At 46.7% G+C, this 24654-nt stretch overlaps 2 protein-coding genes across 5 annotated transcripts in view; one reads left to right on the top strand and one right to left on the bottom strand.

The window, feature by feature from the left end:
- Positions 1 to 14017: 14017 nt before the first annotated feature.
- Positions 14018 to 17992, top strand: Srp14 (signal recognition particle 14). Its single transcript, XM_028888094.1, has 5 exons — positions 14018 to 14127; positions 14274 to 14346; positions 14817 to 14929; positions 17012 to 17044; positions 17477 to 17992. The coding sequence occupies exons 1-5, from the start codon at positions 14104 to 14106 to the stop codon at positions 17564 to 17566; spliced, it is 333 nt and encodes a 110-aa protein (XP_028743927.1). The 5' UTR covers positions 14018 to 14103; the 3' UTR covers positions 17567 to 17992.
- A 524-nt stretch (positions 17993 to 18516) lies between these two features.
- Positions 18517 to 24654, bottom strand: part of Eif2ak4 (eukaryotic translation initiation factor 2 alpha kinase 4) — a 95173-nt gene continuing 89035 nt past the window's right edge. For 3 of the 4 annotated variants that reach the window (XM_028888088.2, XM_028888089.2, XM_028888093.2), the window contains 6 exons: positions 24067 to 24125; positions 23438 to 23535; positions 21820 to 21888; positions 21066 to 21110; positions 19649 to 19767; positions 18517 to 18759 (listed from right to left, as the gene is read on the bottom strand). In XM_028888088.2, the coding sequence (XP_028743921.1) occupies positions 18702 to 18759; positions 19649 to 19767; positions 21066 to 21110; positions 21820 to 21888; positions 23438 to 23535; positions 24067 to 24125 (448 nt within the window). In that variant the 3' untranslated portion in view covers positions 18517 to 18701. Of the gene's footprint in view, positions 18760 to 19648; positions 19768 to 20501; positions 20537 to 21065; positions 21111 to 21819; positions 21889 to 23437; positions 23536 to 24066; positions 24126 to 24654 lie in introns of those variants that run through there. The other variant, XM_037205109.1, reaches the window with a different exon arrangement.

Here is a 24654-nt window from a genome sequence, read left to right as displayed (position 1 = left end):
TCAAACCAGATGCCGTGTGGAGCCAGCTCAGGGCCTGACCCTGTAACTGAGGGCACAACAAGTCTGCAGCGCAAGTTCTGTCTCTCTCAGGGTTCCTGCCTGAATATTAGTCATCCAAGATCAGTTGCCTCAGACCCTGGCATGTCGAAAATGAAGGGCAGCTTGCTCTCTTCGGTGGCACGTGCTGCTCGGCAGTGACATTGTCTCCTTACAGGAAGCTGACCAAGACTTTGCCTCTCTCCAGGTTTGGGGCCCCACGGCCTTCCAGAAGCCCCTCTGACTCAGCATGGGCGTCAGGGACCACCTGAGCTGACCACTCCTCCCGTGAAAAGATCCCTGCTGTGGAAGTGTTTGCAGATGGTCAGTTATGGAAGGGGGTGGTGGTGGTGGCCCATGCCTGGCTGCCCCTCCGGTGTTTTCCACGGGGAACCTCGAGCCTCGATCTCATTTCTTGCACCGCTCTTCCCTCTAAACCTGCAGCAGGGCCTGGATCCTTCTCCCCAGGGGGCCTGAGAAGGGCTGGAGCAGGGGGTGGGGAGAGCAGTAACCTGGGACTCTCAGCCCAGCACTCTTCCCCCAATTGTGAAATGGCCTTGGGTGAGAGCCAAGCCGGAAGCTGCCTCTAATCTGTGGCCTGGCGCCTGGGGTGTGAGGTCTGAGACGGACTCTTCCCCTCCCCAGTGATGGCTCAGGCTGACACACAGGCCCACCTGCCCGGAGCTGGCCTGAGCCTGCCTGAGCGGCTCTTTGGATAATCAATCAAAAGGAGCCTGAGCCTCCACCCTGCCCTGCTCTAAGCAGGTGGGGACAGTGTATGAGAGCCAGGACAAGGGAAGGCCCGGGGCTCAGGACGCCAGTGTCTACCTTCTCTTCCTGGCCCACTGTTTTCTTACTTGAGACTAACCAGGGGGAAGCTGGGTATAGTAGCTCAAGTCTTTGAATCCCAGCACTCTGGAGGCTGAGGCAGGCGGATCTCTGTGAGTTTGAGGTCAGCCTGGTCTACAGAGGGAGTTCTAGGACAGCCAGGGATACACAGTAAGACTCTGTCTCAAACAAACAAAAAACCAAACCAAACCAAAAAACCCAAAAAAAACCCACTCACCCAACCAATCAACCAACCCACTAAACACACACACACACACACACACACACACACACACACACACACACACGGAAAAAAAAAATAACTAGAAGGTAAAGGGTTGAACTAGAAGATCTGGAGAGGCCTTTGCTTTTCCAGGTCCATATTGTGACTCACTGGTCAGTGATCCCTTGACATAGTTACGAGGCTCGATCAGGTGGGCCGTCCGTTTGTGTGTCCCCCACATAAATCTGTGCCTGCTCATCTCCCAGAGCGGTGGAAAGGCTCCTTGGTCAGTCAAGGATGCGCGGTGACCTGAGAGCATCTCCAGCCTTGGAGGTTAGGACACCTGCTAGGTGGTCTGTGCAATAACTGTCCCTGGATTCTTTCCTAGTCGTTGACTTCCAAGTTTAAACCTGGGACACCCATGCACGGTGGCACACACCCTTAATCTCAACACTCAGGAGGCAGAGGCAGGTGGATCTCTGTGAGTTCCAGGCCAGCCTGGTCTACAGTAGTGAATTCCAGGACAGCCAGGGCTGCATAGTAAGACTCTGTCTTGAAAACCAAAGAAATAAGTTTGGGACCCCTAATCATCCTGAATGAGGGCCATGTCTCCCGCCCACTAAAATTGGAGGGAGAAGGGAGCAGGCAGGAGGAGAATGCCCTTCATATACCAGGACATTCTGGCTGGGACTGTCCTGGAACATCCAGGCATCCCTGTCTTGACCTCAGTGTCCTTTTGTACAGTGCGCATGGGGCCAGGGGCTGCTCATGGGGTACCGTCTATAGAGTACAGGGGATCCCATGTGTCTCTCCCAAAACCCAGCATCGGAAGTGCCACATTAGAGTCTTCCCTTCATTCAACGTTGCCTCAGTTTCCTCCAGAGATGGAGAACCAGGTGTGGTAGAGCATTGCTGTAATCCCAGGACTCAATGGCAGAGGCAGGAGAGTGATAAGTTCAAGGCAAGCTTGGGTGGAGTCCTCGCTCAGCCTCAGGGACTTGACCTGATGGGGACAGCAAAGGAATGAAGGAAAGACAGACACACAGACAGACATACAGGAAGCTGGATAGGGTGGATTGGGCTCTTGGATGGAGAAACCATGGTGCCCTGGAAGCTCAGTGTTGATCATAGAGAAGAGAACAGGGAGGCGGGGTTATTGTACACAGCTGATCTAGGAGGTGGTGTTAATATATACAGATAAAGAAGGAGGCAAGGTAATGTATGCAGCTGGATCAAGGTTTAGCAAATCTTGTTAGGTGTAGTCTCTTTAGGGGAGCAGTCTTCAGGCCCTAAACATGGTGGTCTTGGTGGGCTGAATCTCCGATGGACATTTCTGCATACACTGTCAACATCCACACATGAACCAGCGAGGAAAGCTTTGCCCATTTCTCTGTGGGCCTCACCCCGGCAGGAGATGGGGGAGGTGTTGCCATTTTCCCATGAGTCTGAGGCGATGGTCCTTGACATGGCTGTGCCCCCGTCAGCAGGATACGCTCACTCAGGGTTTCACTCACTTAGGTTTTCCTACAAGCATGAGCTACAAGCTACAAAAAAGAACAAAGAGAGAGAGAGAGAGAGAGAGAGAAGAAGAAGAAGAAGAAGAAGAAGAAGAAGAAGAAGAAGAAGAAGAAGAAGAAGAAGGAAAGGAGCGTGTGAGACACATGGTGAACATGTTAGGGTGAGGTAACTAACAGGCCCAGTGGTGAGGAGGGTGAGGTGCTTGGTCTCCATAGGGTGAGGAGCTGGACTTGGGAAGACTGATTGTTTGTGCTTTGGGTAGGAAGGGGTGAGAACAGTGACCCTGGCTTCTCTGGGTCTCGTTTGTGGAGTGTCTCTGTACAGGATCTCATTTACCTCTCCCCAGCGAGGAAGACCTTCCCATTTTCCAGTTGAGATAGAAGCTCTTAGAAACCAAAGTGACTCTCTTGGGCTGGAGAGATGGCTCATCACTTAAGAGCACTGGCTGTTCTTACAGCAGACCCAGGTTCTATTGCCAGCATCCACATGGCAGCTCACAGCCATCTGTGACTCCGGTTCCAGGGAGCTGATGCTCTCTGCTGGCGTGCAAGGGCGATGCACATGTGTTACACAGACATACGTGCAGACAAAACACTCATGCACAAGAAGGAGATAAACCGTTTTTAAAAGTGACTTTCCTTCAGAAACGTAACTAGAAAGTGCTGACTGGGGCCCAGAACGTAAGGATTCGAGGATCCAGGGATTCTGCCTGGAGTGCAAGGGAGGACAGGAGCTTGGAGCGGGGGTCCAGATCCAGAGACAGGAAAGATGGAAGGAAGAGAGTGGAGTACCAGAGCTGGCCAATTTCCTGCCTCCTCCCCCTTCCACCAGCACTAAGGCCATTTCTGTGGCTATCTAAACGGTCCAGTCTCCAGTGTGAGTTCCCTTTAGACTGGGCTTGTCCATGTGGACACTGGGCTAGAAAGGTCCAGTTCCTCTTGCTGTCATTTAACCTTTTGGTGCTCTAGGGACTGTTAGGAGGACTTGAGGAAGCCTGAGCCTGGCACTTAGTAACTTCTCAGTAAATATGTGCCAAGTTGTTCAATGAAATCGGTCCCTCCACTACAGACAGGTCTGTTTTGACTACCCACACAGTGAGTGTTTGGCACCAGAGGGTGCCTGGTTAGTCCCTGTTCAGGGAATGGATGAAAAATGATTTCCTTGTTTCGCAGAAAGCTCCAGCCCCTCCTGAAGCATGTTTTAAAGATAAAGCCCACAATCTAGTATAATGGCTGTCTAAGGCAGTGGTTCTCAACTTGTGGATCTCGACCCCTTGGGGGTCAAAGGACCTTCTCACAGGAGTTGCATATCAAATATCCTACATATCAGATATTTACATTACACTTCATAACAGTAGTAAAATTACAATTATGAAGTAGCAATGAAAATAATTTTATGGTTGGGAGTCACTACACCATGAAGAACTGTATTAAAGGGCTGCAGCATTAGGGAGACCCATTGGTCTAAGGAAATTATTGTCCAAGCTCTGGGAGCTCCTGGCCACCTAAGGCTACACCTGTCCAATGATGCTATGGCGTCCCCTGCTGGCTGTGAGCAATACTGCAGGTGGGCTTCTTGGAGGCTGAGACTGGGAGATGATGCCTGCCTCAGGGAAGACACTGAGGCCTCCTCAGCTTTATCTGTCTAACTTGCATCTATATTCCTGCCTCTGCCTCCTCACTGCCAGGACAGCAGGAACATCACACCAAGTCCTCTCAGTTCTCGGAAATGGAAGTAACTTTAGTAATCAGTGTAAGTCCTTATAAGAAAGCGGAATTACCTCCTTGCAGCTGGTACACAACCCTTTGGGGTAGGTCCTACGATCAGGATAAGGTCCAATAAATAATTTCCACCAAGTCTCACACAAAATTGACGTACCAAGATGACCACAGACCCTCTGACTCCAAGTTGAAGCTGTTCACATTGTCTCTATAGGGTACTGGGGCTGGGATTAAAATCCACCACTTCATTCTGAGGGCGAGAACAGGGTGGGCAATGAGTCCCCAGAAGTTGGGAGTCTCCCACCTGTACACAACAAACACTTATTGACTGGCTGACCGAGTGAAGCAAAGAGTGTAGGAATTGGCAGCTTCGTGTAGCAGCATGTCCAGAGTGTGTGCTGGCATGCCAATGTGGTTATTCCTTGTAGGAACAGCCGAGCTTCCAGAACACAGTCTCCCCTCCCTCTGGCTTTCACTAGGTTGCCTTTACCACAGCTAGGACTCGGCAGAGATCTAGGTCTCAGGACCTCACCTGTCTCCCTGAACCCAGCTCAGCCCAGCCCGGCCCAGTGTCATTTCTGACTTCTTTTTAGTCACTCTCTCTTCATCTTCTGCTCACTCCAAATTCAGTTCACTGAGCCTGGGTGAGGTAGCTTGGAACCCAAGGCCTGCTCAAACTGAACCTGAAAACGGTTCTCGTGGCCCAGAAGAGTCTCTGTAAGGCACGGAGCATCTGGGGAGGAACACACCACTGTGCTGCTCGTCATCATCTGCTTCTGAGCCTGCATCCGCCTTGACAAGAAGGGAACCAGAGCAGCCGCCTCCAGCCTGTGTGACTGGAGTCATAACGCTGCATGATCAGAGAGACCATTCACTTCTCTCCAGTGAGGCAGGCCCTTTCCTGTTTTATGACACCCCCACTTTGTGGTTGAGGAAATTAAGGTGCAGGGAGATTTAAGCAAAGATGGAATAACAAAAGTGGAAGAGAAATTCAAAGAAGAAAACAGCCTTCACCACACACATACACACACACACACACACACACACACACACACACACACAAGGGAGAGAGAGAATCTAAGAGGCTGGGACTGTAACTCAGTCAGTAAGGTGTTGGGTTTGATTCCCAGCATTGCATAAAACTGGGCATGTATTCAGAGGCAAAAGCTGGAGGGCTGGAAGTTCGAGACCATTCTCCACATTTAAGGAGTTCCAGGCCTGCTCGAGCTCCATGAGATCCTGTTTCTGTTATGCCCAGATCACGGGGACCCCCAAAAGACCATCACAGAAACCAAGTCCCGCATGTAAAAGCAAAGAGCCTTTATTCTCTTCAAGCTCCGAGTTTGGTCCCTCTGTCTGTCCGATACAGTGGTGAGAGCAGAGAGCCCTGAGCTCAGGTGAGGCAGAGTTTTTATCATAGTAGAGTTTGGGGTGAGAGGATTTACAGGGTCCAGGACCCTGATTGGCTGACAATTGTCTAGGGGTATCTGTAAAACAAAAATAGGTGTGTGTGCTAGACTCAAGGACATCTAGCCACCTTATCTAATGATTGGAATGTTGGGGATGTCAGGTGCTTCCTCATCCCTAGGTGGATCCCTGGGTGGTATCAGCTTGAGGCTTTTCCTGGATCTGGGTGTTGCCTGCCAATAAGTCTGTCACAGAAGCTGTGTCTAGGCCCCTAAGCCTGTCATGGCTGCTGTGTGGTCAAGCTGTTTTGGGGCCCCTCCACAGTCTCCATTCTTGCTTCCCTCAGAAAAACATGGAAGCAAGCAAAAGGACAAGATCTACGCCAAAGAATGAGCAATGTAACGCAGATCCTGCGCTCTGGCCAACCAGCAGATCTTGGTTGATTTGTGATCTCTTTGGTGGCTTCCTTTGTAGACATTATTGGCTAGCAGTTTATGACAGCTTCATGCCCTGCTGCATCTTGAATGGTCACACCACATTTGGTTGAGTGGGGGCAGGCATCTTGCTCTATTAGAGCAACCTGACCTAGGAAAGAGAGTGGGTGCTGGTGATGGGCGGTGCACCTGCCGGCAAGGAGTCCTGCGGCACAGCTTTGAGCACCACGAGGTACCTTTAGTGCTCTCCTACTTTTCAGAGAGAAACTTGTAGTATAAGGGGAAAAAGAGTAACTTGTTTCCCTAGTCTCCCCCTCCCCCCCAGACAGGGTTTCTCTGTGTAGCTTTGTGCCTTTTTCCTGGATCTCGCTTCTGTAGACCAGGCTGGCCTCAAACTCACAGAGATCCGCCTGGCTCTGCCTCCCGAGTGCTGGGATTAAAGGTGTGCACCACCACCACCTGGCTCCTAGTTCTTTTATATACAGTTTTGAAAATGTAATAAAAATCCAAAGCAAAACAAAAATTAGTGTGTTTTTTTTTTCAAAGGCTGCCTTGTTTAGAGAGCATACCTTGGGGTAGCTGGTTCTAGCCTGTTGTCTCATTAGGTCAAAGAGGAGCCACGGCAGTCTAGGTGACTCTTGTGCCTGGGTAGACAAACTCTGCTGAGTGGAGGGACAACTCTGGCACCCTCCTGTATAAATTCAACTTTGTTCTCTCTTACAAACTCATTTCTGAACTCCTGGTCTATAAATGTGTCTGGTCTTTATATTTTTTTCTTTGAATGAGTTGTTACATCTACTCAGTTCCCTTATTAATAATAATTTTAACAAAAATATGATCATAATTTCATTTTCTTAAAAAAATACATCTTAACAGGGTTTCTATAATTTGTCTCCAGCCACTTACCCAGGAGAGGTAGACATGAGATACAAATTTCACCAAGTAGGAAGTTGTCACTTGCTGTGGAATAATCCTTCTGTACACTGTGAAGACATCCTGCTCTTATTGTTAATAAAAAGCTGATTGGCCAATAGCTAGGCAGGATATCAAGGCAGAGAGAATGCTGGGAAGAAGAAATGCAGAGTCTGGGGAGTCATGAGCCAGATATGGAAGAAACAACATGGGAAGTTCATAGATGAGGTAAATGAGCCTGGGGTAGCACATAGATGAATAGAAATGGGTTAATTTAAGCTGTAATAGCTAGTTAGTGGCAAGCCTAAGCTACTGGCTGATCAGTTATAATCAATATTAAGTCTTTGCATGGTTATTTGGGTAGCTGCTGGTAAGACAGAAAAGTCTGGCTACAGTCACTATCTTTTTTGTTTTGTTTTTGAGCCAGGGTTTTGCTATGTAGCCCAGTCTGGCTTTAAAGTTGCAATCTCGCCGGGCGGTGGTGGCGCTCGCCTTTAATTTAATCCCAGCACTCGGGAGGCAGAGCCAGGCAAATCTTTGTGAGTTTGAGTCCAGCCTGGTCCACAAAGTGAGATCCAGGACAGGCTCCAAAGCTACACAGAGAAACCCTGTCTCAAAATAAATAAATAAATAAATAAATAAATAAATAAATAAATAAATAAAGTTGCAATCTCCTGAGTCTCCCAAGTGCTGGGATTACAGGCATGTGCCACTGTCATGTGATATTTTGATTGTGTTCTGACAAATAAAGCTTGATTGGAGTCAGAGGGTGGAGCTAGCCACTAGCTGACCACAGAGTTCTGGAGGACTGTAGAGAGAGGAGACAGGAAGTAGTAAGGTGGGGCTGAGAGAGGATCTCAGCCCTTTCGGTTGGAGAAATTATAGATGGATGTTTCTATCCCACCCGGTCCCACAGCTGTTCAGTCCCAAATAAACACACAGAGGTTTACATTAATTATAAACTGTTTGGCCTATTGTTCAGGCTTATAACTAACTAGCTCTTATGCTTAAATTAACCCATACTTCTTATCTATGTTTAGTCATGTGGCTTGGTACCTTTTCTCAGTCCAATATTCTCATCTTATTTCCTCTGCATCTGGCTGGTACTGCCATCTTCTCTTTCCTCTTCCCAGCCTTCTCCTAGTCTGGTCTCCCCACCTACGCTTCCTGCCTGGTTACTGGCCAATCAGCATTTTATTAAACCGATAGGAGTGACAAATCTTTACAGTGTACAAGAGCATTACCCCACAGCATTTCTTTCTTTTCTTTTTTTTTTTTTAATTACAAACTGTTTGGTTTATGACCCAGGCTTATTACTAACTAGCTCACTCATCTTAATTGACCCATTTCTATTCATCTATATTTTGCCATGTGGCCATGATGTTACTGATCTGCTGGCATCTTGTTCTTTGGGCTGCTGGATGGTGTCTCTCTGACTCTGCCCTTCTTCTCCCTGTATCTCTGCTTGGCTTTCCTGCCTGGCTCTTATCCTGCCTTTCCATAAGCCAAAGCAGCTTTATTTATTAACCAATGGGAGCAACACATGTTCAGAGTACAGAAAGGTATCCCACAGCAGTAGGAAGCAACTGTGGTTCCTCCCCTGTTTCTCTGATGTTTCAAGTTTTTACCCCGATAAATCTGACTCTTGATTTTTTATTGTTAAAGATTAATCAGATTAACGCTTCATGCCACCATGCCTGGCTTATGACTGGGCTTTAAAATTATTTTTATTTATGTGTATGAGTGTTTTGCTTGCCTGTGTGTCTATGTATCACATATGTGCATTTGTCCTCAGAAACCAAAAGAAGGCATTGGATCTCCTGGAACTGGAGTTACAGATAGTTGTGAACTGCCATTCAGATGCTGGAACTGAACCCAGGTCCTCTCCAGCCCATGCCTATGATTTTGTTCACCACACTTTCCACGTGCTCCCCTCTTAAGAAGGCAGGACCATTAATTATAGTCAGTAGTAGATATGAGCACGAAAACATGGAGCTTGTATTGATTTGAGAAGAGGCCATTAGCCAAAGAATGCCATTAACAGCTAGAAGGTTTAAGAAACAAATTCTCCCTGGAAGCTTCTATGTGGAAATCATTCTTAATAAATTCTGATCTTCAGAGAGATAAAAGAATAATTTAAAGAAAATTTCATTTAAAAAGGTTTATTCTATTTTATGATTATGAATGTTTTGCCTGTATGCATGTATGTGCACCAAGTATGTGCCTGTTGTATCCTCAGAATCTAGGGTTAAGGATGGTTGTGAGTCACCATGTGGGTGCTTGGGAATCAAACTCATATCCTCTGCAAGAGCAGCAAGTGCTTTCAATCACCAAACCATCTCTCCAACCCCAGACATAAAAGAGTAGATGTATGCTGTGTGAAGCTAGGTCTGTGGTGTTCTGTTAGGAAGCAGATACTGTCCCCTGGTTGGGTTCCCACTTCCCTCCCATTGTTAAACCTGAAAATTGTGAGGAAAAAGACCAAATTCATAATTTTCTAATTAAAGCAAGCTTTATTTAAAACCAGCCAGGATGACGGACACTGGCAAATCCATACCCAGAATTCCCAAAGAATGGTGCTGAAATAGATTAGTCAGGTGCTTATAAAGGCAAACCCACAAGGCTACATACTTCCTGCCTTCCTCCAATTGGGGCAAGCATACATCCTGACATACTTCCTGTCTAAGTACTTCCCTTCTATGTAACACGAATTGCTAAATGGTCTTATTAATAAAAAAATGGAGCTAGATATTGGGGTGAACGCTGAAAGATCAGAGAAGCAGAACAAGCCACAGCCAACCACACCTCGCCAACTCCTCAGCCAATCCTGTTTCCATTAATTCTCAGACCAAAAACCCTTGAGTCCTCACCCCTGAGGGTCTTAGTTGAACTGCTGCTTAGTTCCTGTCTCCTCAAGACTTATATACTGTTCTCCACCCAGCCATGTCACTTCCTGGGATTAAAGACGTGTGTTTTCCAAACAAAGGCATGAGATCTCAAGTGCTGGGATTAAAGGCTTGTGCCACCACTGCCTAACTCTATTACCAGTGTGGCTTTGAGCTCACAGAAATCCAGATGGATCTCTGCCTCCCAAGTGATAGGATTAAGGGTGTGTGCCACCACTGTCTGGCCTCTATGTCTAATCTAGTGGCTGGCTCTGTCCTCTGATCCCCAGATAAGTTTATTAGGGTATACAATATATCACCACGTTTAGGGTACACACCTCTACATGTGATCAAGTGCATCCTGTGCAGTTGGGACAACCAATCTTGTTTGCTGAAGTGAAAACATGTGGTGTGTTATCTTATATAAACAACAGACCCCAGCATTCCAGGAAGCTATCTGTCCTTGGGCCAGTGGGGCTGACAGGTTAGAGGTATTTTTGTTTTCTAGATCTCTTAAGCACAGTCATTTAAACTAAAACAGAACTTTAGCTCTCACATTGTAACCCCCACCACCTATTTTTTGACTGGGTCTCACTATGTAGCCCTGGCTAGTCAAACTTGCTGCATAGACCTGGCTGGCATCCAGTTCACAAACATCTGCCTGCCTTTGCCTCCCACATGCTGGGATTAAAGGCATGTGACATCATACCCAGACCTTTTTTTTTTTTTTTTTTTTTTCTGAGACAGATTTCCTAATGTAGCTGTTCTAGAACTCATTCAGGAGCCCAGGCTGGCCTCGAATTTACACCCACCTTCCTGCCTTAGTCTCCCTAGCCCTGGGATTATAGACATTTACCACCAAACTCAATTCTGCCTTCTTCCTTTGTAGTGCATTCTCCTCCACACCACAGATGGGGGAATCTTCCAAATATAAATAAGACTGTCGTTGTCCTGCTGTTGTGGGATATTTGTACACTATGTGAAGGTGTATTGCTGTGATTAGTCTAATAAAAAGCTGAACAGCCAACAGCTAGGCAGGAGGTATAGGTGGGACTTCCAGGTAGAGAGAGAGAGAGAGGAAGATAGTGTGCAAGGGTGATGCCAGGAGACACAGAGAGGAAACAAGAGGTGCAAGATGGAAGAGAGATAATGCCATTCGATAGAAAGTAGATTGATATAAATGGGTTAATTTAAGTTATAAGAACTAGTTAGGAACAAGCCTAAGCTATAGGCTGAGCTTTCATAATAAGTCTCCATGTTGTTATTTTGGAAGCTGGCTGGCGGGACAGAGAAAGACTTGTTATGTTGTGGAATAGAATATTTGTTTAACTATGTAAAGATGTGTTGTATTTGCTTGTGTTGCAGAATTATTGTTTACCTGTGTAAAGATGTGCTGCTGTTTCCCCTTTCCTGCCTAAAGCATCTGATTGGTCTAATAAAAAGCTGAATGGCCAATAGTTAGGCAGAGGAGGGATAGGCAGGGCTGGTGGGCAGAGAGAATAAGTAGGAGGAGGAATCTAGGCTGGAGAGAATGAAGGAGAAAGAGAGGGAGATGCCACGGGCCAGCCAGACAGGCAGCTGCCAGCCAGCCAGCCAGACACGGAGGAAGCAGGAAAGTAGGACATACAGAATGAAAGAAAGGTAAAATGTAGATGAAGAGAAACAGGTTAAAATAAGTTATAAGAGTTAGTGGGACAAGCCTGAATTAAGGCCAAGCATCTATAACTAGTAAGTCTCTGGGTCATGATTTGGGGGCTGGCAGTCCAAGAAAGCCTGCGCCGTTGTTACATCCTGCTTCAACCTTTCTCATCAAGAGCCTTCTCTTTCTGTTTAAATGTTTAAAGAATGTTGAATCCAGATACTCATGCATGCTGGGCAAATACTCCACCGTCGAGCCACCCCGACCTCTTCTCTTTATATCAGGAACAGAATCCAAATGTGCTAGTTATGGGCCCTGCATGGTCTGGCCGCTGGCTTCTTCTCTGTTCTCCTCCACTCCTCTTTCCACGGGGTTTCCTCTCCCTCTGAATAGGATAGGAAGAAAAAAAAAACCTGGGAGGAGCTGAGAGAGGAAAAAGCACCTTTCCCTGGGGCCAAGAAACTTCCACACCACTGATGAGATCAACGCTGCCTGCACAAGAGACAGTGCTCTTTCTAAAGATACCGCAAACAAGAACTCTGCTGTCTTAGGGTCAGGATGCCTTTTGCCTCTTTTATTCTTAAATGTAAACAATGTAACCCATAAAACCACCTTACAATTTCATTTACAGTAGAAATTTCTAAGCAAAGCAGGTCACTTTGTAAAATTTCTGTTTATTTTTGTTTTTGTTTTGTTTTGTTTCTGAGACAGGGTTTCTCTGTGTAGCTTTGGCTGTTCTGGAACTCACTGTGTAGATCAGGCTGGCCTCAAACTCACAGAGCTCCATTTGTCTCTGCCTCTGGAATGCTGGGATTAAAGGTGTGCACCACCACCTATCGCAAACTTATTTTTAAACCTTTAAAATTTTTAAATTTTGTAAATTATATACTTTGAATGATGTAACTTCAAAAATCACAAAATCATATATATTTTATATATTCATTGTAAAGATGCCCCCCTCCACCACCTGACCTTCCTGACAGAGCAGATGCTTTCCACTTTGGGATTTTTGCTCTAGACATTCATTTGGCCTGAAACACTGTCTCTGGAATCTTGGATGTCTGGTCCCTTTATCCTTCGGCTCACAGTCATCCTCTTCAGGGGAGGCTTCCCTGACCACCATTTGAAGAGGTTCCCGTCACTGCCCCTATAACCCTTCTTAGTGGTCTCTACAGTGTTCGTTATCTGAAACTCAGCCACTCACTTGTTTGGTTATTTCCTCCCTACCTGTAATCCCAAGTTCAAGGAAACCAGAACCTTAGTGTGTCTCTCGCACTGCTGTATCTCCAGACCCTACAAGTACCTAGTACAGGCTAACAAGCACTCACTAAAAGCCCATTGCAAGATTGAATACTTGCTCTTACAAAGGCCCAGGGTTCACGTTGGCTTTCACCAGAGCAGGGTCTAGAACCCTGGCCTCCTAACTAAATCTGGAGGTGGAATTGGACTGGACTTTAGTCATTTTTGTTAGAACTTGGGGTTGGACTTTAGGGCCACCTAGCCTGCTTAGAGGAGTTCACCTTTACTATTTGACTTAGGATGGGGATGTAGCTCACTGGTAAAGTATTTATTTGCCTAGCATACACAAGGCCTGGGGATCTAGGACTGCATAAATAAAATGTATTGTTTGAGAATGGCAATGGAAATAGCAATGATGTGGTGGAAATAAGAAGGGCCACCATAGGCTCATGTATTTGAGTGTTTAGTCACTAGGGAGTGACGCTATTTGAAAGGATTAGAAGGGTTAAGAGGTGTGGCCTTGCTGGAGGAAGTGTGTCACTGGGGTTGGGCTTTGAGGTTTCAAAAGCTCATGCCAGGCAGAGTCTCTCTGTTGCCTAAGCGTCAGGATGTAGAACTCTCAGCTACTTCTGTACCATGTTTGCGTGCGTGCAGCCATGGTCACTGTCGTGGTGATAACCGACTAACCTCTGAAACTGTAAGCAGGCTTCCCGTTAGATGCTTTCTTTTCTAAGAGTTGCCTTGGTCGTGGCGTCTCTTCGCAGCAATGGAACAGTGGCTGAGACAAATGGTTAAAGCTTAGCTAGCACTTGTATGTACCAGACAAGATTCTCTATTTCCATATAAATTCATCTATCTGCTCTTCACAGCCAGATTGTGAAAGGGGACACGGTCATCCTCACGTTAAAAACAAGAAAACCGAGGCAATGGACTCTTGGGTCACTCGAATGTTTCTATCAAGTCTTTCTTTTGCTCTCATTCCCTCCCACGCCCCGGCCTGGAGGAGAAGCAAGGCGTGACGGTCCAAGTTCCCCAAGTGTCATTCCTCATCCTGGACAGGCTGAAGAGGGGTGTGTGTGTGGGAGGGGGCGGGGGAGGAGTGGTGTCCGAGGGCGCATGCCCAAGGGAGAGGGAGCGGGGCAGGGATTGGCGGAAGAAGGGCAACTAGGAGCGGAAGCCCCGCCCATCTCGCAGGCGAGACTTCCGGCCGTAACGGCTTGGGCCGGCTTCTGCTGACGGAGTTGACATCGCGGAGACCGGGATGGTGTTGCTGGAGAGCGAGCAGGTATTCGGCCGCCCGGAGGGCCGGGGACTCAAGCCCGTGGGGTCGGCTCGGGTCGCGCTTCCCCTTTGCGGGCGGGCCGGGGCGTGAGGCGGCGGGCCGGGGCGGGGGCTGGAGGCGGCCGCCTCACCGGGCCTGTTGTGTTGCAGTTCCTGACGGAGCTGACCAGGCTCTTCCAGAAGTGCCGGTCGTCGGGCAGCGTGTTCATCACCCTGAAGAAGTGTAAGCAGCCGCCGGGGCCGCGCGGGAGGAGGGCTGGGAGCGGGCAGCCGGGGGGCCGGCTGCTGTCGGGGAGCACGGGCCACCGCTGGGGCTCCGGGGCGCGGCGGTGCTCGGAGGTGTGCCTGGTGCGGCGGTGCCCCCCGCACCCGCGCCCGCTCACCGTGACAGGGGCCACGAGCGAGCGTGTCAGACGCCCTCGTGCCTGCCAGGCGGCCCAGTCCGCGCTCCTTAGTGAGATCGAGGCTGCCTTGGGGTCGCACTGTCCAGTCGTGGCCCCCGCCTTAGTGACGGCGAGTGTGGGGAGTTGAGAGCAGTTTTGGTGGATTGGGTCACCCCTGTAGCCCGTCTCTGCGTTTTCCACTTTGGACCCAGCAGCAACGCCTGCGGTGGTGTTCACCAGGATGTGTTGTTGTTGTTGTTGTTGTTATTATTATTATTATTATTATTATTATTATTATTATTTTGCTCAGATGATGGTCGCACCAAACCTACTCCACGGAAGAGTTCCGTGGAGGGTCTCGAGCCCGCAGAGAACAAGTGTCTGTTGAGAGCCACGGATGGGAAAAGGAAGATCAGCACTGTGGTGAGCTGGAGTCTTTTCTGCTTTGTTTTCTTTTAAGTCTGTCTGGCCGTGAACTTAATCTTCTTCCAAGTAGCCGAGGTACAGGCGCAACCTATCCCATGGCCAGCTAATAAGCTGAATTTTTTAAAAATACAGGGTCTTGCTGTGTAGCTCAGGCTGACTTTGAACCTGTGATCTAGGAAGATCACAGCAGGAGCTTCAGCCTGTGCCTGGGTCACAGGTGCATGTTATCAGCTGAGATGGGTACAGTGATGATTTTGTGGGACTACAGATTGATGCCAAGTCATCACCCTGTTACCAAGCCCCACCACCGGCGCCCTGAACTGTATCTTAAACCGACATTAACCGATGAGGGGCGTGTCTGAATTAGGCTCCTCCTCCCTTTCATTTTGGCCTGTCACGCCCAGGCTGTTTTGGGATCAGGACCCACTTTTTTTTGGGGTGGAGGGGGTTGTTTCAGATGAGGTCTTGTGTAATTCAGGTTCATTATGTAACCTAGCATGGCCTTGAACTCCCAACTCTGTTGTCTCCAAAGTGGTGGGATCACCTTCCCAATTACTATTCATAATAAACGTTTTTTGTTTTTTTTTTCCCCCAGACAGGGTTTCTCTGTGTAGCTTTGCGCCTTTCCTAAACTTACTCTATAGACCAGGCTGGCCTCGAACTCACAGAGTGCTGGGATTAAAGGCGTGTGCCACCACTGCCCGGCTCATAATAAACTTTTAAAACAAAGTAGAGGCCAAATGCTTGTTCTGCTAAAATTTCTGTGGGAGTAAAATGAGTATATGGGTCCATTCTCCCAGTAGTTGCTATGAAGAATGATTGACGTATTTCTTGTCTGTGCTGGGCCTTCAGTAAATCATTTCTGGGTGTTAGATGACTTATCCGCCTGCCTCTGTCTCCTGAGTGCTGGGATGAAAGGCGTGCGCCACCACTGCCCAGCTCGATGATTATTTTTAAGCTGATTTCCCCTTGTTTTTGTGGTTCATTTAGCAAACATGTAACCACAGGTTAGGCTTGGTATTTGGAATTATAGTCCAGAACTGTGGTCTTTCTATGAGAGGTTGAATATGGCAAAACAAAGATTCCCTGATTCAAAGTGAATACTACTTAATTCTACAGACTGTCTGTGATCACATTAGTTGAGGATACTCATGAAACTGCCGACAATAACTGATGTCTTCCTTTATGAGTTATCTTGAGAAGACTTTTTTTTTTTTGAGACAGGGTTTCTCTGTGTAGTTTTGGTGCCTGTCCTGGAACTCACTCTGTAGACCAGGCTGGCCTCGAACTCACAGAGATCCGCCTGCCTCTGCCTCCCGAGTGCTGGGATTAAAGGCATGCGCCACCACCGCCCGGCTTTGAGAAGACTTTTAAAGTAAAGCAAGTTCATGTGGCTGTCACAGATATGAACCTGAGGATTCTTCCTAGGTATTATTTCTTTTGTGTCAGCTTGAATTGTGTCTATATCAGTCTGAAATAATGGAAAACAAAGTTTTTTTTAAGACAGGTTCTTGCTTATCTAGCCCAGACTGGCTACTCATTATCCTCCACCTCAAGCCTCCTGAGTGCTGGGACTCCAAGCCACTGCCAGCATGCTCAGTTGAGGGAGTTGGTTTAATGTATTTTGCATAAAAAATTCTCTTAGGATCCAAGGAAAAATTCAGGGGCATCTGGATAAGGTTTTTTGTTTTTGTTTTTGTTTTTTCCCACCTTAAATTTAAAGGCTGTCTGCCATCTCTGCCTCACAATTGCTGGGATTGGGATTACCAGAGTGGGCTTGTCTGAGGGATTTTTAAGGGTGAATAGGTTTGGTGCCTTCCCATCCTAGTGCAGCTCTCATGTGTAAGGCGGCACAGAGCTACTTTGCTTGTTGGCAGGGTCTCTCTGCAGTCCTGTAACTTGCTCTGTAGACCAGGCTGGTCTAGAACTCAGAGATCTGTCTGAGATCAGACAGTGCTGAGATCAGAAGGCAGGTGTCCCACTGAACCTGGCCTAGGTGGTGTTTTGATGAAGCATTCTGAGGTCCTATCTGGGTGAAAAGGGTGTCTATGTCTAAGAGGTGATCTTTTGCCTTTCCAGGTGAGTTCCAAAGAAGTGAACAAGTTTCAGATGGTAAGTTCCATTTCCTTGTGTTCTCCACTCCTCCTCAAGAGGGTGGGCCCTGTCCAGGGTGGGACTGTCACTGCTTGCCTTGTGTTTTATTTTCTATTATCCAGCAGTGTTCTCTTCCCTTCAGTTTTTAAGGCCAGTTTTGTCTTAAACTTCAGCTACACTCTATAATATTGTTGAATAGGAAGTTGCATGAAGTTTTCCTTTTTTGCTTAAAAAGAGTGCAAAGCCTGCAGCTCCCTGTGAGGAGTGTCTCAGGAGCTGCTAGCTGCTGAAGGGGTAAAAGCTTTCTGTGGCATACCAGTTCCCAATGCAGGTGTCCCATGATGCCGGAGTAGGCTTCCTGGTGCCATTTATTCTTCAGTGCACTGTGGAAAAGTCAGCTGCTTCCCTAGTTTGTACCTTTTCCTGCTAAGTCCATGTTCTGGCTTCCAGGCCTACTCAAACCTCCTGAGAGCTAACATGGATGGGCTGAAGAAGAGGGACAAGAAGAACAAGAGTAAGAAGACCAAGCCAGCACAGTGACAGCCTGGCCATTGGCAACAGCTGGAGGGCCGTTTCCTGTGTTTGCTGCTTTTGGCGCCCTCTGATGTAACTGTTTTCATGGAAGGGTCGTTCGAGAGAGAAGGGTTGGCTGATCATTGGGTAGTTGTGGTCAGAAGCCGTTTGTCTTAGATCTTCACTGTATGGCTGCATATTCTTTGATTCCAGTCTTAAAGCGTCTAGTCATCTTTGAAGAGCTGCTGTATGTCATTAAGTCCACCCACGCTAGCTGTTTCTTTGCCTACCCTGTTTCAGACAGTAACTACTAACTCTAGAACGATACAGTTACTCAGTGGTTTGTTTTTTTGCCTTGTCTTTGAGAATACTGTAATAGAAATCTGACAGTTTTATTAAAAGTCATGTTATCCTATGGGTGGGTTGTATAATTAAAAAAAATTAATTACATTATTTTTACGTGTGTGCACATAATCAACTTGTATGATTGGTTCTCTCCTACCGCATGGATCCTGGGATTGAACTCATGGTTGTTGGACTTGGCAGCAAGCACCTTTACCACTGAGCCATCTCCCTGGACCTTGTTGTCTAATCTTAAGATTCTTTCAGCAAGTCTGAGTTCTCATACTGAACAGGAGTTCACTTAAGACAACAGAATAAATATTAGAGAATCAAGAATCAAGATTCTGCCTGGTGTGGTGGCACAAGCCTGTAATCTCAATGGTCTGGAGGCAGGCTGAGTTTGAGGCCAGCCTGGGCTGCATAGTGAGACCCTGTTCGGTACTCTTACCCCCAACTAAAGAGGCAAAACAGATCACAAGGGATGATTTTGGATCTCTCTGCCTTTTTATTCACTTGGAAAATGCTAGGGCATTTTCATGTGCTTAGTGTTTAGGAGCAAGGGAAGACAAAGGCTGATCTTCTCCAGCTCCATATAATCTGTAGTGTTGGCAGAATTCCAAGTGGAAAGCAGAATATATATATTTATATATGAAAGCATTTATTATATCCAAAAAGATAAATTTATAATATACATGAAAAACCGACAAAGCTCAACTTTGTAGGACAGCTTATTAGAATTTTAAGTTAAAATAAATTGAATGTACAACATTCCAGTGTACGCCCCTGTCCATTTGAACAGTGCAGCAACACTTCTTCAAGGTCAAAACAGGATTCTGTAGTAGTCATCTCTGTAGCTGTACAGGAACAACACCGACACCCTGCAAAGGAACGGGACAGACAGACTGATGGCAGACTCCACCAGTGGGTAGAGCACTGATACTGAAAACACTAGCTGAGTGTGATGGGAGACTGATGACTGGAAAGAGTGCCCAAGCTTTCCTGGAGCTGTGACTGACAGTTTGCAGTTCAAGGTCTGATGCAGAAGACAGCCATTCACTCCCAGCTTCCCTGACACCTTCAAGTTACATGAGAACATGAATGACTGGCATTTTTACATACACAGCAAAGGCTGTCACTTTTTTTTTTTTTTTATAAAATGTTGTTTTGCTTTTTTGTGATAGAGCCTCGTGTAAGCCAGACTGGCTTCAATTTTGCCTTTAAGGTAAAGGATGACCTTAGTGCTAGGATTATAGGTGTGCGCCACCACCCCTGGCTTCCTTCTTTACACAGTTTCTGGGGCTTGGGAGATGGCCCAATTGGTAAAGGGCACGTCAAACAAGCACTGAGTGTGGACCCCTAGAACCACCATTACAAGCTGGCCAGAATGGTGGAGACAGGTGGGTCGCTAAGCTCCTTGATGCCAAGTCAGCCTAGCTAATCCATTGAGCTTCAGGTTCAGAGAGACCCTACTTCAAAAAGAAAAGGGGGGAGAGTGTTCAAGGAGAGTGACATGAACCTCAGGCCGCCACATGCCACACCCATTTCCTCTCCCCCAACAAGAAGTGAGGTGCCTGGATGGACCTTAATTGGGACAGCTACACTCAGGCCCACAGTGTTTTGTTATGGACAAGATTTTTACTGTGATTCAAGATCTGAGTAGGACTTACTGGCTGTCAATCACATTCTGAATTGTCAAACCTTAAAAGACAAACATGGCACTCGGACCCGTCCCTGCTTTTTAACCACATGAAACCTGCTGTCACTTACTTCTTTTCAACTTTGATGTTATAAATCTCATCGCAGACGAGTTTGAGGTATCTCTGCTTTGGCAGGCGTGACAGCAGCTGCTTCACAGTTGTGTTAAATGCCTGTTCATCAGCATCCCACTAGGAGAGATGAGAGATGACAGGGCAGAGCAGCAGGGTTATTATTGCCTGGCCTTTTCTGGGTCAGAAGAGTGGGTTCTTCCTTTGAAGCATTGATTTTCTTGAAGACCACAGGTGTAGAGGCGTCTTAACCTTGCCACAGGTGTGCTAATGTGATTTTAGGTTGCTTTTCCTCGATACTTACTCTGTTTTAGGTGGAGATTGCTGCCTTTAATGTCTACTCACTGGACTGGATTACAAGTCAGCAAACCGCCAGAGTGGTGTGTGCTTATTATTTGTATGATCAACAGGGAATGATGAGACAGTCTGACTCTCTGGCACTGTCTGGCCCTGAACTGAGGACCCTCCCACTTCCAGTTCTTAGTGCACAGCTTATTTTATTTTTAATCTGTGACTAAACAGTATGGAAAGACAAAAAAGTTATTTGATGTGAAATGTTCTAAAAATTACCTGTAGCCTGTAATCTCTGCTCCTGGGAGCCTGAGGCAGGAGGATTACTACACTTCAAGGCCAACTTGGGTTATGTGCTGATTTTTGTTAACGACACAAACTAACCTGGAAAGAGGAACCATCAATAGAAGAACTGGCTTAGCAGATTGGCCCCTGGAGCATCTGCTTGATTTATGTGGGAGGGCCCAGCCCGCTGTGGGTGGTGCTACCCTGGGCAGGTGGGCCTGAGCTACACCAGCAAGCCAACAGCAGCATTCCTCCATGGTTCTTTCCTGCCCTGGAGTTCCTGTCTTGGCTTCCCTCAATAATGGACTGTAGCCTGTAAGAGTTACGATAAACCTTTTCATCCCCAATTGTTTTTGGTTGATGTTTTATCACAACTACAGAAAACTAACTAGGACAGGCTACCTGGTAAGATCTTGTTTCACAAAAAAAATAAAATCACTCATAGCTATGGTTTTTTTTTACTTCAAATGGGAAACTTCAAGTTTTTAAAAATTGGAAAAAAATGTATAGAAGTATAGACCTATAAACAGACTAACTGAATCTTCGGTGTAGTTGTGCCTCCCTAGCTGGGATGAAGGTTTGCTTGGGAAACAAACACATGGCGCTATGGGTAAGAACCTAGATTATACTAGTCCTCTAAGCTCCAGTCCTGGCTCTGATACTTTGTGGTTGTGTGATTCTGATTCAGGAGTGCCTCTGACACATACTAACAAAAGACCAGTGTTACTGCTAAATTCCCACTGTTGCCAGACAGACATAATTACTAAGGACATTTAAGACCTTTTCCAGTTTTCCTTTGACAAGACTGAAAGTCACAGTGCAGATCAGTTCCCATTGCTTACCTCTAATGATAAAAACTGTAAGATTGTTTCTTTGGGTAGATCCACCTGTTAACACACAGAAACATGTATCATTTACCGAGAACTCTTAAGCAGCACACACAGACTAGGGACCATGTGTCACTGTGTGGATGATGTGAATAGGGCTGTTAATGCTGTGAGTATGTGTGTGTGTGCGCGCGCGCATGTGTTGTAGGCACACATGCGTGTATGAAGGCTCAAGGTTGATACTGGACTTATTTTCAACTGCTGTTCCATCTTTGTCTTTGAGGAAGAGTCTCAGTGAAGTCCAGAGCTGGCTGACGTGCCTAGTCTACAAGCCAACTTGCCGCGAGAATGCCATCCCTGCCTTCTGAGGCTGGCATCGTAGGCCTTTATGTGGACTCAGGGATCTGAACTCTAGTTGTCATGCTTGTGTGGCAAGAGCTTTACCATCCTCCCAGCCCCTAGAGCAGACTTCAAATGGACTGGGCACTAAGAAGCACTTGAGGCCGGATCTCCAGATTTCACACCCATACCCTAGAGGTGCAGACCCCACATGTGCTTAGTAAGGCCTGAAGAAAGAAGAAAAAGGAGAAACACCCCAACCACCTTCTTTCCCCCCAGCTCTGTCTGGCTTCAGGCTGCTTGTCACTCCATCAGGGACGGCCAGGTCTGACTCCAGATACAGCCGATAGCAAAGAAAGCCTTGCATTCTGGGGCCGCACTAGACAATGCAGACAGACGCCAGCTTCAAATTGTTAAGAAAGTGACTTACAGCCAAAATTTCAATTTCACTGCTTTTCTGATGTAAATTGGCAAGGGTAGTCTGAAGTCGGGTCTGTACCTAGTAAGGAAATGGAGTTCAGAGTGTTAAACCAAGCCATCTTATTTCCCACTCCAGAAAACAGCAGGCAACAAAGCCTTCCAAACAGAACATAAGGGTTTGATATACAGTGAAGGGAGTTAGAGGTTGATATACAGTGAGGGAGTTAGAGGTTGATATACAGTGAGGGAGTTAGAGGTTGATAAACAGTGAGGGGGAGATTGGCTTTAGGACTTGTTATGTTGGCCAGGTTAGCCTCACACTTGTGATCTTTCCAAGTAGCAGAGATCACAGGTACACACCACTACATCTGGTTTACAGATGTTCTTAACAGCTTTACTGTGGTGGCACATGGCTTTAATCCCAGCACTGGGGAGGCAGAGGCAGGTGGATCTCTGTGAGTTCTAGGACTTCAGCTTCCATTAAAGCTTTGTAGAGATATAAACAAAATGTAACACCTCAGAGACTTTTGAACATAAAATACTACTTTTCAAACAAATTATTATTATTATTATTGAAAATAAAGTTGTCTGGGTGGTGGTGGTGCATGCCTTTAATCCCAGCACTCAGGAGGCAGAGGCAGGAGGATCTCTGTGAGTTCGAGGCCAGCCTGGTCTACAGAACAAGTTCCAGGACAGCCAAGGCTACAAAGAGAAACCCTGTCTGAAAAACCAAAGGGGGAAAAAAAAACCAAACCAAAAAAACCCCAAACAGCAACAACAAAACCCTCAGATGCGCTTACCATCCTCTCCCATTATGTTCCTGGCCACTCTTATCACTCACATTCAACACACTGAACTGCCATTCTGTCACTTCAGTTCCCTTAACTGCACAGTGCACATGTGTCTAAGGTCACACACACACACACACACACACACACACACACACACACACACACACACACACACACACGGCCTTAGCACAGGCACACAGCAGACACCGAAACCATGTTCAGAATGAGAACCTCACTCTTGTGAGCGGCTAAGATGCTCTTCTTTAGAAGAGATACAAGCCGCTCCAGCTGTCACCGGCCATCTATTGACAGCCACTGCTACACACTAACATCTCTGTGGACAGATGGGCTGAATTACAGCACCAGAGACCTTCTGCTGACATCTTCAGAGGCCACCAGGGGAAGAAATCCTTATATTTCTTTCCTGTTGCTTTCTTCTCTATAGCTCTTATTAGAAAGCCAAGGATGCGGTTGGGGATTTAGCTCAGTGGTAGAGCGTTTGCCTAGCAAGTGCAAGGCCCTGGGTTCAATCCTCAGCTCCAAAAAAAAAGGAAAAAAAAAAAAAAGAAAGCCAAGGGCACAGGGCTGGAGAAGTGGCTCAGTGGTTAAGAGCACTGGCTATTCTTCCAGAGGACCCAGGTTCGATTCCTAGCACCCACACAGCCACTCAAAATCATCTGCAACTTCATTTCCAGGGGATCTCATGTTCTCTTCTGGCCCAAGGGCATGAGGCATACATGTGGTACACAACATACATGCAGGCAAACATCCATACACAAAGTAAAAGCAAGCAAAAAAAGAAAAACGGAAAGCCGAGGAAAGGTGGAGGTGAGGTACCTGAATCTCGTGCCGCCTCCTGGTGCTAGCCGACAGCTTTTCTGGGGATAGAATACTCACGGTGGGAACTACCGTTGTTCCGTGGATTTCAAACAGACCTGAGGCAGAGAATTTCAAGTTACAGCCTTTATCTGGGCCCAGTTTCTAGAACACGCCAACCATAAAGAGCAGTTCATTAGTGTACATCCAGTTATGATTCTTGGGGACAGATCCTGTCTGGGCCTTCTTTTGTCTCTTTGAGACAGGGTTTTGCTATATCAGACTGCACCCTTTTGCCTCAGACTCCCGAGTGCTAGATTACAGGCATGTGCCACCCTATCTGCTTGAGATACATTTCTTCAATCCCTTCTATGAGGGAAATACCCACGTTTCCTATACAGTAAGCCGAGTAAAATGAAGGGTAAATCACATGCATGGATGCAGCAGTGAGGCAGACTCGAATGGAGGGTGTCCCAGCCCAGGCTGCAGTCATGCTTCCAGGACGCTGGGGCACATCTCCTGGGACACAACACTGTTGACACGTTCCTTTACAAGCTATTTTCAGTGTGAGACGGCGTCAGCCTTAGTTCCTAAGTGCTCAGTGCAGACAACATAGCATTCTCAACGCTGATTCCGATTAGTGATTATACCTGAAGCACTAGAAAACGACCCCTTCAGAGCTTGTGCAGCAAGATTATCAGAAGCGTCTCTAAAAACAAGCAAACACACAATTAGGAAACTGTCAAGAGGCAGAAAGCATCTCAGATGAGGATGCCCTCACCACGTGCCACCTTCCTACTAATGTAAAAATATTGTCCTCTTGGTTATTAGTTGGAGGAAAAATCAAAACAGCAGAAAATGCTTTTAGTGATCCTTTTGGTCATGAGCAAGTAAAAAAAAAAAAAAAAAATTAGGAAGGACATGATTCAAGTTAACAAATGCCTAAGAAAACATTCTGATTCATTCAGCTGGGTCTGAAATCCTGGCTCCATATAGGCAGCTATTTTAGTGAAATGTAATGAGTGTTCTTTCAGCTCCCTCATAATACAAAAATTCAAGTCCCAAACTGACCTTGAACTCCTGACCTTCTAAGTGTTGGGAATACAGGCATATGTCAGGATTACAATACTTGGATCTGTTGTTTTGATACGAGAATGTATACAAGATTTGCAAAGATATGTCTAAAAGTAATTACAATTAAACATCTGTACAGTTTTCCAGACAGTTTCTGTATACAG

The sequence above is a fragment of the Peromyscus leucopus genome, chromosome 4, assembly GCF_004664715.2.
Source record: "Peromyscus leucopus breed LL Stock chromosome 4, UCI_PerLeu_2.1, whole genome shotgun sequence".
Classification (NCBI taxonomy): Eukaryota; Metazoa; Chordata; class Mammalia; order Rodentia; family Cricetidae; genus Peromyscus; species Peromyscus leucopus.
This window is presented reverse-complemented; position numbering and strand designations above follow the sequence as displayed.